Source organism: Chironomus tepperi, unplaced genomic scaffold (genome assembly GCF_022539635.2).
Source record: "Chironomus tepperi strain 1889 unplaced genomic scaffold, CSIRO-AGI_Ctep_v1 contig_354, whole genome shotgun sequence".
NCBI lineage: Eukaryota > Metazoa > Arthropoda > Insecta > Diptera > Chironomidae > Chironomus > Chironomus tepperi.
Window position 1 is genome coordinate 3,524,115 of NW_027226476.1, and position 24,612 is coordinate 3,548,726.

General features: G+C 32.6%; 7 protein-coding genes across 10 annotated transcripts in view; 2 read left to right on the forward strand and 5 right to left on the reverse strand.

The window, feature by feature from the left end:
* The first annotated feature begins 831 nt into the window (after positions 1–831).
* Positions 832–3,245, forward strand: LOC139094609 (alpha-amylase A-like). The gene is made up of 4 exons (XM_070645730.1): positions 832–1,467; positions 1,526–1,795; positions 1,887–1,934; positions 2,617–3,245. The coding sequence occupies exons 1-4, from the start codon at positions 864–866 to the stop codon at positions 3,192–3,194; spliced, it is 1,500 nt and encodes a 499-aa protein (XP_070501831.1). The 5' UTR covers positions 832–863; the 3' UTR covers positions 3,195–3,245.
* Positions 3,246–3,788: 543 nt separating this feature from the next.
* LOC139094610 (peritrophin-44-like) lies at positions 3,789–5,423 on the reverse strand. The gene is made up of 3 exons (XM_070645731.1): positions 5,053–5,423; positions 4,244–4,545; positions 3,789–4,182 (listed from the first exon to the last, which is right to left on the reverse strand). Exons 1-3 carry the CDS (start codon positions 5,372–5,374, stop codon positions 3,898–3,900), a joined length of 909 nt encoding a protein of 302 aa, XP_070501832.1. The 5' UTR covers positions 5,375–5,423; the 3' UTR covers positions 3,789–3,897.
* A 2,677-nt stretch (positions 5,424–8,100) lies between these two features.
* LOC139094401 (peritrophin-48-like) lies at positions 8,101–10,744 on the forward strand. Its single transcript, XM_070645439.1, has 3 exons — positions 8,101–8,484; positions 9,561–9,844; positions 9,904–10,744. Exons 1-3 carry the CDS (start codon positions 8,154–8,156, stop codon positions 10,393–10,395), a joined length of 1,107 nt encoding a protein of 368 aa, XP_070501540.1. The 5' UTR covers positions 8,101–8,153; the 3' UTR covers positions 10,396–10,744.
* Positions 10,745–12,771: 2,027 nt separating this feature from the next.
* On the reverse strand, positions 12,772–13,699 carry LOC139094647 (uncharacterized). The gene is made up of 2 exons (XM_070645775.1): positions 13,520–13,699; positions 12,772–13,461 (listed from the first exon to the last, which is right to left on the reverse strand). The coding sequence occupies exons 1-2, from the start codon at positions 13,590–13,592 to the stop codon at positions 12,977–12,979; spliced, it is 558 nt and encodes a 185-aa protein (XP_070501876.1). The 5' UTR covers positions 13,593–13,699; the 3' UTR covers positions 12,772–12,976.
* Positions 13,700–14,149: 450 nt separating this feature from the next.
* Positions 14,150–15,390, reverse strand: LOC139094667 (uncharacterized). Its single transcript, XM_070645798.1, has 2 exons — positions 15,124–15,390; positions 14,150–14,718 (listed from the first exon to the last, which is right to left on the reverse strand). Exons 1-2 carry the CDS (start codon positions 15,194–15,196, stop codon positions 14,240–14,242), a joined length of 552 nt encoding a protein of 183 aa, XP_070501899.1. The 5' UTR covers positions 15,197–15,390; the 3' UTR covers positions 14,150–14,239.
* A 465-nt stretch (positions 15,391–15,855) lies between these two features.
* LOC139094693 (uncharacterized) lies at positions 15,856–17,585 on the reverse strand. Its single transcript, XM_070645831.1, has 3 exons — positions 17,422–17,585; positions 16,201–16,286; positions 15,856–16,139 (listed from the first exon to the last, which is right to left on the reverse strand). Exons 1-3 carry the CDS (start codon positions 17,552–17,554, stop codon positions 15,921–15,923), a joined length of 438 nt encoding a protein of 145 aa, XP_070501932.1. The 5' UTR covers positions 17,555–17,585; the 3' UTR covers positions 15,856–15,920.
* Positions 17,586–23,053: 5,468 nt separating this feature from the next.
* dati (zinc finger protein datilografo) overlaps positions 23,054–24,612 on the reverse strand; it is a 30,534-nt gene continuing 28,975 nt past the window's right edge. For all 4 annotated transcript variants that reach the window (XM_070645590.1, XM_070645591.1, XM_070645589.1 and 1 more), the window contains exons 8-10: positions 24,332–24,556; positions 24,073–24,263; positions 23,054–24,008 (exon numbers count right to left, since the gene is read on the reverse strand). In XM_070645590.1, the coding sequence (XP_070501691.1) occupies positions 23,199–24,008; positions 24,073–24,263; positions 24,332–24,556 (1,226 nt within the window). In that variant the 3' untranslated portion in view covers positions 23,054–23,198. The remainder of the gene's footprint in view (positions 24,009–24,072; positions 24,264–24,331; positions 24,557–24,612) is intronic.

Consider the following 24,612-nt stretch of genomic DNA (forward strand, 5'->3'; position numbering starts at 1 on the left):
TAAAATTTTTATCAATGAAATGAGAGATATGTGGATAATTTTTTTTTGTCATTTCAAAAGAGAGAACTACATGTGTGCTGATTACTGCAATTAATTTAATCTCTTATTTTGGATGGCTTGTTACTGTCGGTTGTCAAGATTTTAGGAATTTTTCTGTTTTTTTCGAAATGCTTTACAATTTGTCATCTCTGAGAAGTAGCTTAATATCCTTGAAAAATAGATTCTTAATTGAATACCCCTGAAAACATGATTTATAGTTTGATACCCTTGAACACATGCTTCATAGTTTGATACCCCTGAATACTAGCTTCATAGTTTCATACCCCTTGAACACTAGATTCATAGTTTGATACCCTTAAACACTAGATTCATCGTTTGATACCTTTGAACACTAGCTTCATAGTTTGATACCCCTGAACACTATCTTCATAGTTTGATACCCTTGAACACTAGCTTCATAGTTTGATACCCTTGAACACTAGCTTTATAGTTTGATATCCCTTGAATACAAGCTTCATAGTATGATACCCCTGAAAACTAGATTCATAGTTTCATACCCCTGAACAATAGCTTCATAGTTTGATACCCCTGAACACTAGCTTCATAGTTAAATACCCCAAAATTAATGTTTTATAGTTTGACACCCTTGGAATTCTCAACATTCCTTCCACCCCCAGGTGTACAATACTATCTCTAAATTACCGAAACATTACCCGATACATGTGAACACTCCGAACTCTTATCATCTGATTCCAAAATCACAATAATTCACTCCTGATAAAACAATTAGTATTGTTCAAAAATATTTTTATAAATAGCAAATAAAAGCAGATCTCAAGAGTCAATTCAGTTTGAGTTTCACAATGAAACAATTAACTTTATTTGTGTTAATTATTTTAACATTTTCATCAACTCGATCAGATTACACTGATCCACACTGGCGTGCTGGACGTAGTGCAATGGTCCATCTTATGGACTGGAAGTTTGCTGATGTTGCAAATGAATGTGAGACGTTCCTGGCACCGAATGGATTTGCTGGTGTTCAAGTGTCACCTGTCAATGAACACAATATATTTGATGATCAACGGTCATGGATGGAACGTTATGGACCAGTCAGCTATAATCTAACAACACGATCAGGCAATGTTGCTGGATTTGCAGACATGACAAGACGTTGTAATGCTGTTGGTGTACGAATTTATGTCGATGTTGTATTCAATCATATGACTGGATCTGGATTTTTGGGATCTGGTGGAAATACAGCTGATCCTGTTAATCGTAATTATCCAGCCGTTCCATACACAAATGAACATTTCAATCCAAAATGTGACATTACTGATTGGACGAATGTAAATCAGATAAGAAATTGTGAACTTTTTGGATTGCCTGATTTAAATCAAGGACATGAGCATGTAAGAACACAAGTTGCTGCCTTTTTGAATCATTTGATTGATCTTGGTGTTGCTGGTGAGTTGAATTTTTAGTCAATTTCCAACATAACCTCAAAATAATTCTTATTTCCCAGGCTTTCGTGTCGACATTATGAAGCACATGTGGCCGCATGATGTTCAAGCCATCTGGTCTCGACTTAAGACTCTAAATGTCAATCATGGATTTGCTGCAAATTCAAAACCATTTGTAGTTGGTGAAGTATCAGATGGATATGATCTTCAAAGGCATGGCTTCTTGGCTAGTGAATACTTCCACTTGGGAACTGTAACAGAGTTTAGATATTCGGAAGAGATTTCGAGAGTTTTTAGTGGACGGGACTTGTTGAAGTGGCTGCAAAGCTTTGGTGAGTGTTGAATTTTGAAATTAATTTGAAAATCTTGCAGAATTCTGTTAGTGCTCATATATCAATTTGGGTTTAATTCCTTATTTTTCAGGCGAAGGCTGGTCATTTTGGCCATCAAAGTATGCTTTGACATTCGTCGGTAAGTTAAAGTTCAGATAAATCACAATAAGGGGTCGGTTTCTTAGCCTACTCAGGTCCATCATACCCTAGACAGGGCTATCTAACCCTATCCATACCCTGGTAGATAAGGCTATCCTACCCTACTCGGGTAAGCAGGGCTATCCAACTCGAGTAATCAGGATTATTCTACCCGGGTAAGCAGGAATTTTCTACCTTACCCGTGTAGATAGGGTTACTCAAGTGACAGTCAGATAGACAAGGCTTTCCCAAGGGCCAGACACTTCAAAAGTACAGTACTGTACTTACTGTACTTTCATATAAATTCAACATGTACAATACTTACAATACTTACTGTACTTGTATGGAAAGTACTTGGAAAGTACTTGGAAAGTACAGTAAGTACAGTACTGTACCACTGGAGTGCCTGACCCTTGGGCTTTCCTACCTTATACGGGTAGACAGAGCTATCTTATCCTACCCATGTAGACAGTCCTCCTCTAACCTGATAGACAGAGCTATCCTATGCTACCTGACCCCACACTACCCTACTTAAACTTGGGCTGAAAGAGGTAGGCTGAGTGTTGAGTACACTAAGATAGCCCTTTCCACTCAAGTAGTGTAGGATAGGATATCCTATCGGATAGATTAAGAAACCGTCTCCAGGTCTATATAAAATCCATTCTAACAATCCAAATCACCAGACAATCACGACAATCAACGAGAACCAGCCAAACAAATTCTCAACTATAAAGATGGACGTCTTTACAAAATGGCAACAGCATTCCACATGGCATGGCCTTATGGAGTTCCAAGAATTATGAGTTCTTTCTATTTTACGACATATGAGCAAGGACCACCAAGAGATGCTGCTGGAAATATTGTTGGACCATCATTTGATGCCAATGGTCAATGTACAGTTGCATCAGGTTGGGTGTGTGAACATCGATGGCATCAAATTAAGGAAATGGTAAAGTTTAGAAATGTCGTTCATGGAACAGCCGTCCTCAATTGGTGGGACAATGACTCTAATCAAATTGCATTTTCACGTGGAAATCGTGGATTTATAGCCTTTAATGGACAATATGGTGTCAATCTAAGTGCAACATTACAGACAGGATTGCCAGCCGGTACATATTGTGATATTGCAACAGGAACAAAAGTTGGTAACACATGTACGGGTGGAACCGTTACTGTCGGTAGTGATGGACGTGCTGCAATATTTTTAAGTGCTCACGTTCCAGAAGGTTTTATAGCTATTCATGTCGATAGCCGATTGTAAAGCTTTTTTTTGTATTAAATATGGATATTAAAAATTTGAATTGAAAATCGATTAGCATGTTGTGGATGAATTTGATACGATTTATTGAATTTTAATTAATATTAAACTTTTGATAACTTTTAAAGTTCATTCTGTTTATAGCTTTTGACGACTAAATGTCAAGTTTGATTTTATAGTGAAGCTTTTAGTTGAAATTTGTTAATGAAGTGTCGACTTAAGGTGATGATTAAAAGTGAATTTCAAAGCGACGACTTAAGGTTAAATGTACATTTAAAGCAACGACTTAAGATCAATTTTTCATTTAAAGCAACGACTTAAGGTCAATTTTACTTTTAAAATAAAGACTTAAGACCAATTTTGCATTTGAAATAACGATTTAAGATCAAATATGCATTCAAAGCAACGACTTAAGGTCAAATTCGCATTTAAATCGATGACTTAAGTTCAAATGTACATTTGAAGTGACGACTTAAGGTCGAATTTGCTCTTGAAGCAACGACTTAAAGTCAAATTTTTAATTCAAAACAACGATTTAAGATCAAATTTGCTCTTAAAACAATGACTTAAGGTCAATTTTGTATTCAAAGCAAAGACTTAAGATCAAAATTAAATTTTATTGTTTTTGTCAAATTCTAATCAAGCTTAACATTCTGTTTATAATACTTGTGTGCATTTAACATAATTTGTGTTCCATAAAACTAATTTACGCCCGATTTCTGGCTGCAATTCTGCTTCCGATTCTTTCGAGCAATGGATTTGATCTCACCGTTGAGCACGTCAAGTTTACAAAATCTTTTGACACACATCGGTTCTGATTGACATCAAATTGAGCATCTGTTCCGCATTTCTGTAAAAATGATCGTCCGCCGGCACAGAAGAACCAAAAGTCGCACGATTCTGGATGTGGATGAGCTGATCCATCAACTTGATTGGAACAATCGAAGTCAATTTTGTTTGGAAGATCAAGCACAGGAAGTTGTCCGTCAACCTAAATTAAAATTGAATTTCAGTTAAAATACAGAAAAATGTAGACAAAAATGGCAATTTACATTGCAAACAGCGCTTGCAGCATCCTCACAAAATCCAGTTTGTGGATTAAAATGCCATCCATCATAGCATGAATTTTGAATGACCCAATTGTCCTCAGTACAGAAGTAATATGTTCCACAATCACGTGGATTAGCAATAACTGGGAAAGTCTGATATGGATCTTCATCATAATATTTTCTTTCACAAAATTCATGATCAGTTATACATTCAGAATCAGATGGATTGACACAATCGTTGTGGAATGGTGAATAGTGTAATCCAGTTGGACATAGTCTGTCTTGTTCTTTTCCATCGTAACATACTGAAATGATATAAAAATATGAGATTTTTGAAGTGTCGATTTGAAACTGAGTCAAAGCTTTAAAGCAGTGACTTGAAACTGAATCAAAGCTTTAAAGCAGCAACTTTTAATTGAATCAAAGCTTTAAAGCAGTGACTTTAAACTGAATCAAAGCTTTAAAGCAGTGACTTTAAACTGAGTCAAAGTTTTAAATCAGTGACTTGAAACTGAATCAAAGCTTTAAAACAGTGACTTTAAACTGAATCAAAGCTTTAAAGCAGTGACTTTAAACTGACACAAAGCTTTAAAGCAGTGATTTTAAACTGAATCAAAGCTTCAAAGCAGCAACTTTAAATTGAATCAAAATTTTCAATAGTTAACTTGAAACTGAGTCTAAGCCGCGACTTTAAATTGAGGTAAAGCTTTAAAGCAGTGATTTGAAACTGAGTCATCACTTCAAAGCGATGACTTATCAACCTTTATAAATTGACTTTTTTTCTCACGACTACTCCCAAAAATAAGACTTACAAACATATTTCGAGCACGTGTCCGGATGTGAAATTTTTGCAATTCCAGTTGGTGGACAGGTTGTGACGGGAACATCATCAACACATTCTACATTTTGTGGATAGTCACACGATTGATTACGATAATTGAATACAAATTCATCAGGACATCGTCCTTCCTTTGGTGCCTGTCCAATATTACATACAAAGAACCATTTACATCCTCGTGGATTCCTTGCATAATATGCTGTGTCTGGTTTACCATTACATGGATATGGACATGTGTTGGACGCGTATGTTGTTGATAAAAATATGAATAAAATTAATGAAAATAATTTCAACATTTTTAACTATCTTCCTTGTTTTTTGAATGCCAAGAACTAACTAACAAAGATTTAATGTGACGAAAATGACAAAAAAAGAGATAATCAAGAAGAAGGAAGTTGGGATTTAAGACATCAAATCTTATCATGAACGTGTAAAAAAAGATTTTGTTTTTATCAAATGAATTAAATAGAATAATTTGATCGAAAAAAATTATATGGAACATTGACTGATAGATAGCAAATAGATACGTAGTTTGTAAAAATAAAATATATGAAATAAATAAAAACAATATTTAAGTAAGAAAGTCAATTGTGGTTTTAAGAGATTTAAAGCGCATTTTATGACAATTTAATAGTTTTGATATTATTGTGTTTATTTTGATAGTTGTTTTTCATTTTTAGTAGTTAGTTTAGAACCCTTTTCCTAGATGTGTACCCCTTTTCCCATAGTTGTGTACCCCTTTTTCATTATTATAAGTCCCGTTTTTAATGTTTGTGTATCCTTTTATCATACTTTCATACCCCTTATTCAAGTCAGTGCATTCTTTTTACATAGCTATTAACCCCTCACTCATAGTTGTGTACCCTTTTTCATGGATATGTACCACATTTCATAGTTATGTACCCCTTTTCCATAGTTGTGTATCATTTTTATAGTTGTGTGTACCTTTTTTAATGGTTATGTACCCCTTTTTTTAGTTGAGAATCCCTTTTTCATGGTTATATATCCCTTTATTATAGTTGTATATCCTTTTTATAGTTGTGTACCCCTTTTTTAATGGTTGTGTACCCTTTTTCATAATTGTGTACCCCTTATTCATTGTTGAATACTCCATATTAATGGTTGCGTACCCCATTTCATAGTTCTGTCCCCACTTTTTCCATAGTTTTGTATCCCTTGTTCACAGTTGTGTACCCCTTTTCATGGTTGTGTACCCTCTCTTTCATAGTTATGTACCCCTTTTTTATAGTTGTGTATCCTTTTTATAGTTGTGAACCTTTTTTTATACTTTTGTACCCCTTATTTATGATTGCACACCCCTTTAATAGTTATATACTCCTTTTTCATAGTTATATACCTCTTTTTCATAGTTATGTGCCCTCTCTTAATGGTCTTTGTATTCATAATTGTCTACCGTTAATGACTAACTTTTTTCTGAATTAAACTACTTAACAAGTTGAAAAAAGTAGTTCCATTTTAAAATTAATGAGGTTTTAAAAATAACAATACCTAATTAAGTCTAAAATGCTTAAAATAAATTAAAAGGCATTGTTTCTTGTAAAACTTTAAAGCTTTTTAAAAAATGCCATTTAAGGCATGATTTGCCACCTTAAGCATTCTTCCGCAAAATCATTGAGAAAGTTGAATGTCGTGAATAAATTTCCTTAATAAATTTGATTACAAAATTCAGTCACTGATTACAAAATATATTTAAGGAGAATCTCGTTTAAAAATCAATCATTAAAAATGTATAGCTTGACATTTGCCTCACGAAGCTACTCATCGAAATGAATATCGACTGATATTTCCAAAAAGGTTTCATAACCTCAAACATGAACAATCCTAAGGTCTCACCTTAGCCAATATCACGATAAAAATAAAGCATTTAACCTTGTTTTAAAGCACTTTCTAATAAAAATTTTCATTTCTTGTCTCTAAAAGCTGTCATAATTAATGTAATAATTTCTATTGTTATTGATCAACTTACAAAATGCATGCATTAAAAGTTATAATAAAATCAATTCGTGAATGAAATTTTCAGTTCACTTCCGTATTCCTAGTATTTCTGGTTACGTTATTAAGAAACATTTATTTCCTGAGGTAATTGCATCGGTTCTTTCTATTCTTAGTTGAATACCCCTGATTTGTAGTTTTATATCCTTTTTTGGTAAATTGCATCCTTTTTCATAGTTCTTTACCATGATAGTCATAGTTGTAAATCCCTTTTATTCTCAAATTACTCTTTGTTGTGTACCCCTTATTCAAAGTTGTTTCATAGTTCACACCCCTATTCACAGTTAATACAGGTAAAATAAACAAATCATCATCATCATCATTAAATAATTCAACACATACTCATAATTATGTGCCCTTTATTCATAGTCGTATATCCCTTTTCAATAGAATTTTAACTTGTAGTCATAGTTGTGTACCCCGTTATTTCAAGTTGTATACCCCTTTTAGTTGGTATTTCCATGATCATAGATATGTACTTCTTATTCATAGCTCTTTGCCATTTTTAATTTGTAAAAATAATTCACAATTGTGTACCCCTTTTAGATAATTCTTAATAATACTCATAGTTGTATACCCCTTTTCAATAGTATTTTACACTAAACTTTAAGTTGTATACCCCTTATCACAGTTGTATACTCGTTTTATTAGATCGCCACCCTTTACTCAAAGTTGTGTATCCTTTTTTCATAGTTTTATACCCTTTAATAAATTTTTGTGCCTTAATCCTGATTGGGGTCTACAATTTACCTAGTTGTACACAACATTCATAGCTACACCAAAACTGCTTTATTTTCACCATCTTATTTACAATTTTCAGATTTCTGAGAATCCGTTTACGCTTTATCGGGAGCAACAAACACACATGACAATGATCTCATCAAAATTGACTGATATCTTTAAAACTACAATCTTATCAAAAAGGAAGAATAAAATAAATCTCAGCTTTTTTATCATCGATTAGATTAAAATTCCAAGTTTTTCCTAAAGTCTTTAAAAATATATTTAGTAAATTTTTGTAACTTTTCGAGTCAACAGGTCAATTTAGTTCCAATACAAAAAATGTGGAGATTTTGTCTCATTTTATTAATTTCATTGTCAGTAACACATGCTGACGAAAGTGTAAATCCATGTGATATTTTGACAGGAAATCAAACTTTCGCACCAAATCCACGAGGATGTTCTTTGTACTATTATTGTGGAGATAACAACATCCCAAAACCAGGTCAATGTCCAATCGAACCTGTCATTTACTATTTCAGTTTTGAGACACAAAGTTGTGAACTTCCTGAAGATGTTGACTGTACGATTGATGACGTTTTGTGGAATACAACATGTCCTAGTCCTGGAATTTCTAAAGTTCCTCATCAATATTCATGTTCTGAATATTCAGGTGAGATTATTTGAATTTTATTGGATATAAAATGACCTTAGAAAGGCAAACGACGCAATAACGGTGAAAATTGAGTCATCAGGACTACGCAACTCTGTTTTGCTGCAAAATTTTTCCAAATTCTATCAAATTCAGCCATTTTTCAACAAATATCACTAAATCCGGTCGAGTATCAGGGTCACAATGGCTTGATGTCCTATTGCTCGCCTTTCCTTAAAAGCGTATTCAAGGAAATGTGGATCAAATCCTAACTTTTTGAAAAAAATTCCAATTTGCTTGATTTTTCATGAAAAGTATCTCAAAAACCCCCAAAACTTTGAGAAGTCCGGAGCGCCAGAAAGCACACGTCGTAGAAATGACCGGGAATCTGACCTCAGACTAGCGTGACTCTAGCACCAAGCCAAACGAAATCAGGCTTCAGGTCAGAATCAAATCAGCCTGAGGCAGGATTTTGGACCATTTCTTTGCTATTTGTCTTCCGGAAGTGATTAAGGTCGAAAGTTCGCTTTCAATGAAAATTCTTCAATTTGTTAGGGTTTTTTGCGATAAAATTCTTGAATTGCCTTAAATTTTGGCTATTACTACAAAAAAGTATATTTTTTGGAACTTGGAGGAGTGGGGAGCACCGGAATGCACACAACGTAGAAATGGTCGAGAATCTGGTATCAAGTCTGCGTGAATCTAGCTCCAGGCCAGGTTGTGGGTTCAGGTCAAGACCAAATCAACATGAGGCAGGATTTTTGACCATTAATCTATGCCGTTTGCATTCCGGAAGATAAAAAATTCTTCAATTTGTTTGGGGTTTTTCGAGATAAAATCCGAGAATCCTCCACAAGCAGCAATTTTGAAATGTCACTTAATACACATGCCTTAATTGTATTCACATTATTACTTTATTAATCTAGTGTAATTCTTATCTAATAGATACCTATAACTAGTTTAACCAGAATATCAGATGGATTCATACCCCCAATGTCCAACTTTCTTTCAACGCCCCTGCCATAACCCCAATCACTTACTAACTCACTCAGTTGTTCCATTTATTTTCAATTAAATTTCATCCTAATTCATTTCAGTGTGCCTCGATAATCAACCAATAGATCGCTCCTGTCCTGCTGGTCTTCACTTTTCACCATATGATCAAGAATGTGTGGATCCAAATATTGCAAATTGTATGAATGACGGAGTAACATGCCAGGGATCTAATCCTTTTGTGCCGAAATACATTCCAAATTCAAGAAATTGCAGTTCTTATTACATCTGCTTTAACAATATATTGCACCAAGGTTCTTGTGGAATTAATCAAGTATTTGACAGCACAACCAATAGATGCGTCCCTAAAGGTACAGTGACATGTGAAGTAAGTTTAGGAATGATACCAAATTATTTTGAATTACTGACAACAACTTCTTATTTTAGCAAACTTTAAATCCCGACTTGGAAGTTCCAAATTCCTTAACATATGACTGTTCAAATGTTAAAAATGGATCACGTATTCCACATCCAGAACATTGTAAGTTCTGGTTCTGGTGTGTCAATGGACGTTCTCAACTATTTTGGTGTGGCAAAGATGCTTTATTCGACTCTGAATCGAGATTATGTACCGAGAAAAATCAGACAGTTTGTGCGCATATTGATGGACAAGGACAGATGACTCATGACTTAACAGACCAAACTGAACTTAAACCCACACCTGCAAGTCAATATTTCACGATGATACAGCCAAAGTTAAGAGTTATGCATTCTAAAGCTGAAGATAAGGTCGAAACAAAGAACTCAATGAGGGACAATATTGGAGTTGGTATTGGAAACAGGCTAGAAGGAGTTAGTAATAGAATTAGTTTGAGACGGCAGTTGAGGGAGGATGATAAGGTGGAAACGAAACAAGAGACATTTTATGGATTATTTTAAGATTTATTTAACTATTTTCAAGATTCCTAATCAATAAAGAACTAGATCTGTGCTGGACATTAGAAAATCTCAGATCTAGAACTTTGTGGATTAACCTAAATAGGACAAGTCAATTAATGAATCCAAAATCTGGTCGGGTTCAATTTAAATAAATACAACATGATGGCAATGTCATGTCAAACTGTTACCGGATTTTGGATTGACCAATCGACCAGTGCTATTTCGGTAGGGAATTTATAATCAAACCAATCAAAATGTATGTATTTTATGGCATAAACACTACCACAAATATGAAATAGAACTGTAAGGATTTATCAAAAAAATAAAAATTCAATCTTTGAGCAAATAATTTTTTTTATTTTAGGTACTTTTTTGTATTGACAATAAAGCTAATTTTAAGGATCCTAGCATGAATATTAAGTAAAGCTTCAATGTTATCCAGACAGACTGACGGCATATTGATGTGCCAGAGTACAAAATCAGGCACATCTCCCGACCATTGTTAGAATACTTACTTACTTACTTCGCTGGCCGTACAGATCAAGTGCGATCCATGGCCCCTCTCAGTCGGTTCCAGAAGCTGGCTTTATCGCTGGTTACCGCTTGCCAATTGTTAGAATAACACTGGTTTAATTGCTAGGATCCGAGATTATTGACAAGTTACATTTATGGATTATGTTAAGGATTGGGGTAAGATATCTATGCAAACCTGAAAGATTGCTGCTATAGAATCTATGAACCCAAAATTGCTCAATTACTTTTCATCAAAACGTTGTACAATATCTGATGCAGTAACTTTAACCAAAACATCCAAATCGCCACCATTTTCAAATGAATTCTTAGAATAACGGAATTCTCCTTTAAATTGTAAATCTTTTTGAACTACAACATATTTGGAACCAAGGTGACTTTTTTTAATGTAATATTGTTGCAACGATCCAGGCGCTGAAGAGTCGACCGTAAATTCAACTTTAAACTTTCGCTTGCCATTCATCTTTTCGTCATCGTTAATAATTATTAGGTTATAATTAATTACTCTAAAGAGTTTGGATTGTTTATATACCGGTGTTGGGAAAATTGTCAATTGCCATTGAGCCTTAATATCGTCAAAAAGTACAGGTTTTGATGGAACTTTGTCTATATTGTATTTGTAGTATTCTGAAAAAATTAAATTAAATTTGTCGATTAAATTTTAATTCAGAGTTGAAGTCAATTTGGATTTTAGTCAATTTTTTTCATACTAAATCCAGTCGATATTTACTATAAGATGCTTACCTTTCAAATTATTGATTCTTATTCTTGCAGTTGATACATGTTCTTCGTGCGACAATGAGAAAGTTTGTTCCATTTTCAATTGATTTTTTTTTAAATTATTATTCCAAAGTTGAAGTATTTTCAAGACTTTATAACCTCTTTTGGTTAGATCTCAAATTAAATTGTGCCTAATATTGATTTAAGGCTGTTATTTATAGTGAAATTCTGAAATTCTTAGAAAATGTCAACATTAAGAAACTTTTGTGTTATGTTACAAACTAGGAACTTATGTAGGTAGTTTAAAGGGCCAGTTTTATTGGGGGTGTAGCCAGAAATCTTTAAAAATGGGGTTGAAAATTTTTAATTTAAAATTTCTTAAGGACTTCCAGGAATAATAAAAAATAAAAGTGTCCAACATAAATGGATAGAAAAATTGAACGTTAATTTTTTACGGTTTTTAGCACTCAAAATTTGAATAAAAATTTAATGTTAAAAACAATATTTTTAATTGTTCACATCAATTGATATTTACTGAATTAATCATGTCTATTGGTATGATTTCTGCAACCAATTAACAGTAAAATTTATGTTTTAAATTCAAGAAGAAATTATATTTTTTGTGATGATTTTAAACGATTTTTTAAAATTTTAAAAAGAGTCCTAAAACAAATTTTCGATCTCGTTACGTTGGTAAAGTATATTTATGGCCGAGCAAAAATTTTTAATGAAAAACATTGAAAATATCCGAAAAAAATTTTAGTCGGAAAACTCTGTATAGAATTCGAAAGCAAATTTGGGGACTCGAGTCACATAAAACCACCATCTCCTGGCTAAGTTCCTGGCAAGATAATCTTTAAAAACAAAAACAAGAACCTGAAATTTTTGTTCAATTTGAGTAAAAATGTTAAAATTAATGGTAAGGTGGATTTTTGCAAAATATCGGGACATTTTGAGGCTTTGTCGGGACACAGCAGCAAGGTAGAAAATTACAGCAGCGTCCCGGCAAAAATACAGCAGATTGCCGCCCTTGATTTATTTAATAACAAACAAATCAAAAGCGTTTCAAAGCGAACCTTAGGGCGGAATGTCAGACAGTAGGATGGAAGGACTAATGACCTAAACTATATTAATAATTGGCACATCCAGTTTTTGTTTTAGTAATTTTTATTATTTTAAAAAAATCGATAAATGTCAATAATTTTTATAATTAGTAAAAATGTTAATTAAATTAGTGGAAACTTTAAATATATTAGTAAGTACAATAACAATTGTAAAGCAATTAGTAAGTCAACATAATTAGCCACAAATAAATTCAATAAATACAGACTCAAGACTTCATAGCGGAATCAACAACCTCAGCAGTCTTCATCCAAACATTAACAATAATGACTAATGCATTTCCATCCAAATATGATGGTGCATTGAAGCAAAATCCATCATCATGTATAATTTTAGTTCCATCAGTAATTTCCTGATAATCAAATACTTTTGTGTCTGGTTCATCATTCAATGTTAAATGCTTATGTACTTTATGATTATTATGATGTGAATGATTATTTGGACTTGGTGTCTGTTTATGCTCGGAATGTTCAAGTTTCACTTCAGCCTTAAAGAGCTTCTTATTGTAGACATTTTTGGATGTTTCTGGCTTCTTGTCTTCAATTACAAGCTGAAATCCAACATATTTATCATCTCGTGAAAACATCAAGATCTTTTCAGCACGCATGAGGACTTTTAAGTGCCATTCAATGTCTAATCCTTCAAACTTTACCGTTTGTGATGTCAGTTCCGTTATATTACATTCATCGTACTCTAAAATATTTATTTTTATGAATTTTTATTCAATTTTAAATTATTTTGAATTTATTACCTGTAAAATTTTCAATTTTAAGCTTCAACGATGTGCTGCAGACTTTTGTAGCCAACGAGAACTTTTGTTCCATAATTAAAACAATTTAAATTAAATTAAAAAATAATAATAAAAAAAATAGAAAGTTTGTTTTGATAACAAGTAATTCCACAAGAGCTACTGGACTGTTAGAATTGTGATGTGTAGAAGTTTAGATCAACAATGAACCTGTTGGCGATCGTTTGACACTTGACGATGAGGAAGAAAGTGGTTGAAAAGAGAAATGATGATAATTTTGTTATTTCATGATTGAGGAAATGTTTTAAAGTCAACGGTCAGGCAATGTTGTTAAAAATGTGATTTTTTGGGGATTTTTTAAAATGAAAATTTTTTTTAATTTTTTTCAAATTTAAAATTCAAAATTTTTAAAGGTTTTAAAATTCTAATCAAAAATTAATTTTCTAAATTCAAAATTTTATTTTTTTTTGCATTTTTTAAATTCAAAAATTACGATTTTTACAATTTATGTTTCAAATTTGACTATTTTTGATCACTTTTCATGAATTTTATTCAAATTTTATCAATTTGATCACTTCCTCATCCTAGAATTGACCACAAATTGCTGTAAAAATCTCCAAAAACCACAATCAATTTAAATGTTAAATAATTTTATTAAATCAATCAAAATTTTCAATAATCTCATTAAAAGGCAGCAAAATAGCATTTAATAAATTCAGTATCTTATTGTAATTTCTTCACTGTATTGACAATTTCAACAGTTTTCATCCAAACATCAACAAAAATTGACATTCCACCGGCATCCAAATACGAAGCAAATTTCTCCTCAGGAAATGTCAAAACTTCTTCCAGAAAAATTTCATGTCCAATTTCCTGATAATCAAAGACTTTAACAATCGGTTCAACCATGTCAGGTTCAGCATAAAATCCTTTTGATCTAACTAAATGTCGATTTGCCGGTGACATGAGATGATGACCAAATGGATCAATTCTAATTTCAGCTTTATACAGCCGTTTGGCTGGCAATTGTGATTCTTTATCCTGAATATTCAGTTGAAATCTAAAGAATAATTTATGCAAATCTGTGTCGGAATCGTACATTTTGTCAATTTTGGGGTGGATTTTAAGACTCCATTCGGCATCAATCTCATCAAAATTGACTGTTTGGGATGATAGTTCCGATATGTGGCATGCGTCGTAGTCTGGAATATGAAATTAATAATAAATTAGAGTTGTATGAGTGGAAGTGAGTATGATGAATAGTTGATGGCATGTGAAGTTCCAGATCATTAGTTTTGAATGATTTTTGAGGTATTCAGTGATTTTAGAGAGGAATATTGAGCATGTAATGTGAATTTTGCTCATTTTAAGCTAAAATTTGAATTTTGATCATTTAAATAATTTAGAAAAATTTAAGAAATTGTTAAAAAATTCAAAAATGATCAATTAAATTTGAATTAAATCTTTTAAATCTTCAAAATTCAAATTTCAATCAAAAATATTAAAAATCAAAAAAATCTGGACTTTTTTTCACTTTATCTGACCTAATTTCCATAATTTTCATTCAAAAACTTTCACATTTTAAAGTTAATATCCAAAGTTCTTACCGAGAAAATTCTCAATTCTCCATTTTAACGTTGATTCGTAAATTTGTGTTCGCAAAACTGTCGTCTGCTCCATTCTGACTAAATTGTTAATTCACAATGACCTCAATAATGTGAACTAAAAAAATTAAAAAAAATGTTTTTCCGAACATAAAAAAAAGTCTGACTTTTGTTATTGTTTTGGTTGTGACTAGATACGATGATTAGCTTCTGGAGTTGTAGAAAGTTTTAGTGTAGAAGTTTAAGTTATTGTTTATGCAGACTGAGTGAATGAATGTAATTTGATGACAAGCTTTAAATTGTGTGAATTTTAGAAGTTTATCTGGAAATTGTATTTGCAAATAAAGTTTTTAAATGGCAGGTAAAATGAAATTTGAATTTTTTATCAGTAGAGAAATTCAAATTTGAAAATGTCGTTACACAAATTTTATATTGAAGATGTCAAATATGAAATAATTTAAGAAGGTCAAGTTAATTGAAGAAACTTTCCTAATCTGTACAGCAGTGGCGAGCAACCTTTTCCGTGCTTTGGCATATCTCAGCACTAGAATTTTTTTCGCGGCACACAGGTTGCCCATCACTGCTTTTCAGGGTCATCACCAGGAAATTTTCCCAAAAAGAGAAGGGAAGTTGACTTCCAGGCTCCTTCCCATGACTTATCACTATGACGTGCCTCGAAAACCGAAGGTCGCCCAACACTGGTACAAAAATTCTATTACTAATTTACAAACCAAATTCTTATTTACCTAATTTTATTAATTAAATTCTACAAATTGACTTTTAAAATTTTAATTAATTTATTACACTTCAGCAGTCCTCGTTGGCTGATAGCCTCGAACACTCTGTCTCACATCTTCATCTCGGAACAATTGACACAATGACAAGATACAAATTAATGAATAAATGAGATAAATTCCAAATGGAATATATTGCCAATTTAAAAGTACGAGATTCATGACAACTGAGATTATGACCAGGAATGATGAGATCAGCGATGGAAAGACTACTTTTGTGTTGCGCTAAAATGATTGAAATATTCATGAAAATTTAATAATATTCTGATTTATAAGACCACTTTACCTTCTTAGTTCCAATTATTAAAGTTATTGATGTGATTAAATAAATTGTGAAGATTACAATTTCAGCACCAGATACGGTGAACAAGACTGAAAAGAATTATTGACAAATTAGTAATTTTCTGAATATTTTAGAAGATTGCAAAATCCCAGGTAGCAGAATCATCAAAACATCATTGATACTTTGCAGGCAATTTTAAATTTTTTTGGACCAGAGTTGGCAGGACTTTGGGATTTTTGACTCAATAAGACCAAAAATGTGCCTCCACTGTAGAGTCGCTCCTTCAAAAAAGTGGAGTTGTCCTCAATTGAGTTCGGACTCCAATGAAGTTGCCTCCAAATTGGAATCATGCTAACCCTGTTTGGGCATTAAAAAGATTCTTTGGCTTACTCTCCAAATCATTAAACCTTGTTACAGTACTGATTTTGGATTAATTTTTAACAAAGCATTTCATTATGGATAGAACCTAGTAGTATCCAATTGTGCTATTTTATAACTGAAAATTCGTTATCAGTTCAATAAAATATACACATTTTTTTTAAAATAAACAAGAAGATTAAAGAACATAGAAAAATATCCAATAATAAGCAATAAATTTACAATGTTTTATTGCACTGCTGATAAGCAATTTATTAGTAATATTCCCAATTAAACTGAACTTTGTTACTAAATCAGATTGAATGGTTCACTTATGTTAAGGATAGATTTGTGAAGAGCATTAAAAAGGGCCCTAACATCTAGAATCAATTAAGATTACAATAAGATGCTCAATTTAAGTCGATCGTTAATGGATCGAGCGATGGTTAATCGATCCAAAATCTGGCACCAGGATTGTGTGTCTCAGATATAGTGTCTGATACCATTGAAATCAAATTCGGGATAAAGTCAGAATCACGCCGGCTTATTGCCGTATTTTTGATCGATTAATGGTCACTTTCTATTCAGAAAAGACGTTGTATCAAAAAAAGCATAAAGATTCAATTCAATCCGGCACCAAATCGAAAAAAAGTCAATATTAACTGTCACTTAATTAAAACGACGGTGTCCTAACGCTACACTTTTGGTCTCATATTTAATCCGAACAAACTAGGTCACAAGATACCGTAATGGCATCACCATTTGAGCGTACTTGTTGCATTTTAGTTGATAAATTCATGACTAGTCAATTTTATTCCTCATTTTCCCCACAATTCTTATTCATCACTCAATTCCAACTAAACTTACTCATATCATTAACATGCATCATATTATATCCAGCAAATGCAATCAGAAATGTGCTAATGAACAGCCCGAAAAATCCAATTGTATAACCGCCGGTTGGGAGATCAAAACACAAAAAATTATTGACAATTGGCATTTTTGTCGATGACACAAGCTTGTTGGTTCCACAAAATATAAAAATAAACTGAACAATTCACAAACTTTTTAGTTGTAATTTTTCTTATTCTTTCATTGTTTCGTTATCTTTGGCTGTTTTGATAACTCTTGTATTGCTTGTTTGAAGTTCACACACCTTTTTGATGTGATATGTATGTTGTGTATTTGTAGGTATTGCTGATAAGATAACAAAGATATGAAATCAAGCATGCTTGATGATAGAAAGAGTAAAAGTCGTGAGAGAATTATGTTAAGCTATAGTTTTAAAATTGTGCGACACAATCTACATTTTCGATGTTTTGTAACATCTATAGCATCAATCCTGGAAGTCTATGCTAGGTCCACGCTAGGGTCCCATTATGTTGCCGTTTAAAGGTAAGATGCAAAGTTTTGACCACACTGAGGCGGCTGCTTTCGTTACTTTACGTTCCTATGGAATGCACATAATTTTATAAAGTCTGACAAATTAAAATTATATTGCGTGAACGCATATGGAATAATTCAAAATTTCCATACTGATCATACATTTATATTGCTACATCCATCTCACTGTCACAAGCGGCATCTATATTCAAGCATTTTAAAATATTATTTTTATTTTTATTGTACTGCTAGAAATTTTTCAAAGTTTTGCATTTAAAATACCGTTGAAAGATTGAATTCAACATTTAAAAATGGTTACTTACTTCGCTGGCCGTACATATCAAGTGTGATCTATGGCCTCTCTCAGTCGGCTCCTGAAGATGGCTCTATTGGTTTCTACCGCTTGCCAATTACCAATTCAAAGTATGATTTCCCTCTCTATCGGCTTTATCTCTATCGACAGCTTCTTTCCATGAGTTCTTTGGCCTACCGCGCTAAAATAAGAAAATCGTTAAATGAGTTCAATTTGGATTGTTTGACGTTGTGGTAGCTAAAAGTTTGTTAGAAATCCTAGTTATTGCTGTGATTATTGAATCCTTCCATGTTTTTGCTCTTTAATTTCTCATATTATAGAGGAAGGTAACAGGGAGTGGAAGTCAAAAAATTGAAACCAAAATCGAAAAGGCTTGTATAAGTAACAGAAAATCCAGAGATTGTAGTCAATTAAATTGTTTTTGAATCGACTTTGTGGTATTTTTTGTTTGAAATCCTTTGTTTGGCTGCAAAATGAGCCATCACGTAGCCGTCAGGGTTAATTCATTTAATGCCGTCAATAAGGCGAATGACGATGCCCCAGTAATTATGTACAATGTGTTGCCAGGAAAATAGAGAAAAGTATCTGGTAATTCGAGTTTAGAATAGTCTGGCAAGAATCGAACCAAATTTTATCAAAATTCGTGCACAATTGACGCCAAGTTGTTGTTAATTGCGTCTGTATCATTTGAAATGTGTCCTCTTAGGAACTATGTATAGATTCCAAAAAGGATCAAATGACCTCGACATCCTAAAACATCCCAAACACCAAAAGTAAGCTCATAATTCTCTAATTCTCACCCACCTTTTTCTCAAGATTAGTCTTTATAATTTATTCCAACAATTTTTCTTGTGGACAACAAAAGAAATTGTTCCTCCCACCAAAGAAACAACGACAAAAAAAACTTTCATATCCATGCATGCATCCTCTTCCATTTCCATTACAATTCTTTTCAAAACTTCTTAATCTACATATGAAAAAAGAAGAGCCAACAAAACACACAGAAAAAAAGATAAGAAATGAGCAGAGAAACACAATGCAGCATACGAGAAGAAGTGGAGAAAAAATGAGAATCCATTAAGGAGCAGCAACAAAAAAAAAAATTGTGAATTAGCTACAGAAAAAGAAGGAAAAAGATAAAAAGTTCATCGCAATAAAAATTTGTGGAAGAAAAAGTTTTTTTAAGCATACAAAAAAAAGTGAAACAAATGTGAATTTTTTGCTACGGATATTCATGTGAGCACTCGAAGGATGAGCTTTTGAATGGATAAGAATGCGGATAAATGTGAATTGTTGTGGGCGGCTACTTGCTTTTCAGGTGGAGAAGACATCTGAACCTCAAAACCATTTTGTAAAGACATCTGAACCTCAAAACTCTAGTGTGAAGGCACACAAACCTCAAAACTCTAGTGTGAAGGCACCTGAACATCAAAACTCTAGTGTGAAGGCACCTGAACATCAAAACTCTAGTGTGAAGTCACCTGAACATCAAAACTCTAGTGTGAAGGCACCTGAACATCAAAACTCTAGTGTGAAGGCACCTGAACATCAAAACTCTAGTGTGAAGGCACCTGAACATCAAAACTCTAGTGTGAAGTCACCTGAACATCAAAACTCTAGTGTGAAGGCACCTGAACATCAAAACTCTAGTGTGAAGGCACCTGAACATCAAAACTCTAGTGTGAAGGCACCTGAACATCAAAACTCTAGTGTGAAGGCACCTGAACATCAAAACTCTAGTGTGAAGACACCTGAACATCAAAACTCCAGTGTGAAGGCACCTGAACATCAAAACTCTAGTGTGAAGGCACCTGAACTTCAAAACTCTAGTGTGAAGGCACCTGAACATCAAAACTCTAGTGTGAAGGCACCTGAACATCAAAACTCCAGTGTGAAGGCACCTGAACATCAAAACTCTAGTGTGAAGGCACCTGAACTTCAAAACTCTAGTGTGAAGGCACCTGAACATCAAAACTCCAGTGTGAAGGCACCTGAACATCAAAACTCTAGTGTGAAGGCACCTGAACATCAAAACTCTAGTGTGAAGGCACCTGAACATCAAAACTCTAGTGTGAAGTCACCTGAACATCAAAACTCTAGTGTGAAGGCACCTGAACATCAAAACTAGTGTGAAGGCACCTGAACATCAAAACTCTAGTGTGAAGGCACCTGAACATCAAAACTCTAGTGTGAAGGCACCTGAACATCAAAACTCTAGTGTGAAGACACCTGAACATCGAAACTCCAGTGTGAAGGCACCTGAACATCAAAACTCTAGTGTGAAGGCACCTGAACTTCAAAACTCTAGTGTGAAGGCACCTGAACATCAAAACTCTAGTGTGAAGGCACCTGAACATCAAAACTCCAGTGTGAAGGCACCTGAACATCAAAACTCTAGTGTGAAGGCACCTGAACTTCAAAACTCTAGTGTGAAGGCACCTGAACATCAAAACTCCAGTGTGAAGGCACCTGAACATCAAAACTCTAGTGTGAAGGCACCTGAACCTCAAAACTCTAGTGTGAAGACACCTGAACCTCAAAACTCTAGTGTGAAGACACCTGAACCTCAAAACTCTAGTGTGAAGGCACCTGAACCTCAAAACTCTAGTGTGAAGGCACCTGAACCTCAAAACTCTAGTGTGAAGACACCTGAACCTCAAAACTCTAGTGTGAAGACACCTGAACCTCAAAACTCTAGTGTGAAGACACCTGAACCTCAAAACTCTAGTGTGAAGGCACCTGAACCTCAAAACTCTAGTGTGAAGACACCTGAACCTCAAAAACTCTAGTGTGAATGCACCTGAACCTCAATAACTCTAGAGTGAAGGCACCTGAACCTCAAAACTCTAGTGTGAAGACACCTGAATCAAAAAATCACAAATTTCAAAAATCAAAAAACGAAATTTTTTTAAATAAATCTTTTTCATCTTTTTTATTGAACTTCTTTTTCAAAATTTTTTCATTTTTTTCTTTTTTTACTTTTTTTTTCATCGAAAATGCAATTTTTTGTATTTTTTTGTATCATTGAAACCTTAAACTTAAGATAATTCCTTTTACATCCTTTTTTATCTTAAATCTTTTATAATTTTTTAAACGTCTAAAAGTTTTTAATTTCTTTTTTTCTTTAAATTTTATAGGCCTAAATACATTTTTTTTAATTTACAATTTTTCTTAAATTTTTTGTTTTTTAATTTTTTTGCCATTTATTGAATTTTTAAAAAATAAATTTTAAAGATGTCGAAATTTAATTTATTGTTAATTTTTGAAAATAAAAATTTTAGTTTTTCAAAAAGAAAAAAAAATTTTTTTAAATTTTTTTTAATTTTTGTAGTTTTTTAAATATTAAAATATTGAAAATAAATTAAAATCAGTCTTGAAAATTAATAAAAATGGAAGTTCGTTGAATTTTCAAAAAAATGCCGAAATTTAAATTTTATACTTTTTTTTCCAAATATTTTACTTTGAAGTTATAAAAGATGAAAAGTTGAATTTCTTGATGATGACTACTCAAGATTGTCCTAAAAGTGATCGAATCTGACGATGGAATTGTCTCTTCTTTTTATTTTGTTTTTTTAATTAAGAAATGCATTAAATTAAATATTTTTTTAAAAACTAATTAAACTAATTACATTCAAAAAATGCTAACAACTTAAATTAAAGAAATTGAAAAAAATGGAAAAAAGTTCAATTAATGCACAAATTGACTTTACCAACTTAATAAATAAGCAACAATTAGGCTTGTCTATATTATTGCAATATAAAAAAACTCATAAAATAGTTCGATTCTTAAATATTGCACAATTGTGAAATTAGATGAATGTACAAATTATGAAAGATGATAGATGTTGAAGATTTTAAATTTTTTAATGTTTTTTGAAATTTAAAAAATATTTTTCAAATTATAGAATTTAAATTTGAAATTTTAATTTAAAATTATTAAATTTTGAAGAAAAAAAATCAATTTAAAACTTTTTAAATTTTAAATATAATGATTTTTTTAATTTTCAATTTTAAATTTAAGATTTGAAATTAAAATTATCAATCCTTTAATTTAAAATCACAAATTTTTAATTTAAAAATCTAAAATTTTTAATTTAAAATCTTTAAATTTTCAATTTCAAATCTTTAAATTTTAATTTAAAAATTCTCAAATTTTAATTAAATTTTTTTAGATTATTTAAAAAAAAATTAAAAGTTTTTCTTTGTATTAAAAAAAAAATTAAACTCAATCTTGAATAACTTTGAATATTTAGTGCGGGGCATTCAGTTCCATTTTTGTTTAATTTTATTGCACTGTTAGAGAACTTAAAAATGTCAATATTTTGGTTTGTGCTTCAAAATTGCACAAACTTTAAATCATATAATATTTTTTAAATCAATTAAAATTTATTTTTACTTAAAAATGCTTTTTTAAATTATTATTTTTTAAGTGGCCTTTTTTAATTTTTGATGAATAAACAAAAAAATTCATTAAAAATTTAAAAAATAATTTGACATAAAATTCTAAACTTAATACTACATAAAAAAATTAAATTTACTATTTACTGCATTTGCAGCAATTTTTCTTTTATTTTTTACATTTTTTATTTTTTATTTTTTTCTTAAATTTTCCAAAATTCTAAAACCTTTGAGACCCCCAAATTGGTGCCCCATCGGTCAACATAATTAATTTTTTTACAATTTTTTTAAATGCTTTTTTTTACTTTTTCCAAAATTTCAAATTTTTTTCTCCAAAATTTCAAATTTTTTTGACTTTTTTTTTACAAAAATTTAAATTTTTTTGACTTTCTTAAATATTTTTTTTTTACACAATTTTTCCGAAAATTCAAACTAAGAAAATTTAAATGCTCGACATCATTTGATGACCGGTCGGTGGATGTTGCGGCTGTGGATGTGAACTACCACTCGCATGCTGATGCTGATGATGTCCAGCATATGAATCGTAATCTCATGGTTGCTGATGATGTTGTTGATGCAAACCAAGTTCACTATTATGCAACCTCAGCGCCTGCTCAAGTCGCTGCTCCTGAAGACGTAGTGCTTCCGACAAATCTGGCGAGAATTGTGACTGAATCTGCGAACTTGGATTATTTTGATGATGATGATTGTTGTATGGCATTCCATTATGATGACGGAATTGATTGTTTGTATTTGAATCGTTGCTACTTGATGCTACAACAGCTGCAGCTTGACTTACAGCTAGTCTCAATGCGGCCTCCGCTTGACTACGCAGAAGTGCTTCAGCTTGATGAATACGCATCGCTGCATCTGAATCTTGATGATGATGATGATGATGCGATGAATGCTGATTCATCTGTGAATTATTTTGATGTCCATAATTTGACGGTGATTGATGATTTCCGTTTACTAATGGTTGATTTTGACGCATCACTGCTGCTAAATTGGCAACAGCTTGTGCTGCTGATGATGCTGGATTTACTGGTGATCCGAGGCCATTGCATGAATTTTGATTTTGTGCGACAATATTTGCAGCTGCAGCTGATACAATCTGTTGATATTGTTGATGTAAATGTTGACCGGGTGGCGTCCGGAGAACGTCATTGACTGATAGTTTACCATTATAATTAAGATTGCCGGATGTGCTGAGATTTGTTGCACCATTTGTATTATTGTTGTTGTCACTGGCATTCTCTGGATTATTATTATTAGTATTGTTGCTGTTGGCATTATTTTGGTTGTTTTCATTACCGTGACTGTCTGGGTGTGGTGAGTTCATTCGGTCATTACATGATGATGCCTGAAATTAAGTTTGATTTTCATTAATTTATGGATTTTTATGCAATTTTTTGATGATTTCTTACTTCAGAATGAGCCGGTGAGGCACCTCTTGAATTTTGTGATATTTGCGACAGCAGTCCACTTCCGCCAGCGATTGCTGATGCTAAAATTGTATCTCGTTCTCTTCGTTCAGCTGCTGCACGACTTAACATGTATTGTGCTGCAAATTGATGCTTTGGATCTGTTCTCATGTGCTCCATGTGGGTTAAGAGACCTGAAATTCAATTTAGCATTTTGAGGTTAGAAATTTAATAATTCCTGCTGCATGTCTAGTGATCATACCTGCTTCATGTGTAAATACAGCCTGACATACTGAACATGGCCACATTCGTAAACTGTTGGCAATTTGACTTGTTTCAGGATGACATGCAAGATGCTTCCTTAATGAGCCCTCATTGACATATGACTTGCCGCAGACGGGACATGGATGATTGGCAGTTCTGCGTTGTTGTTTTGACAGTGAATATTGATCGTTTGGTGACATTGGATCTGACATTGGTGGAGGTGCTGCAAATAAAATTGAATTATTTAGTAAGAAAGTAAGTTTAAAATTCACAAAATGT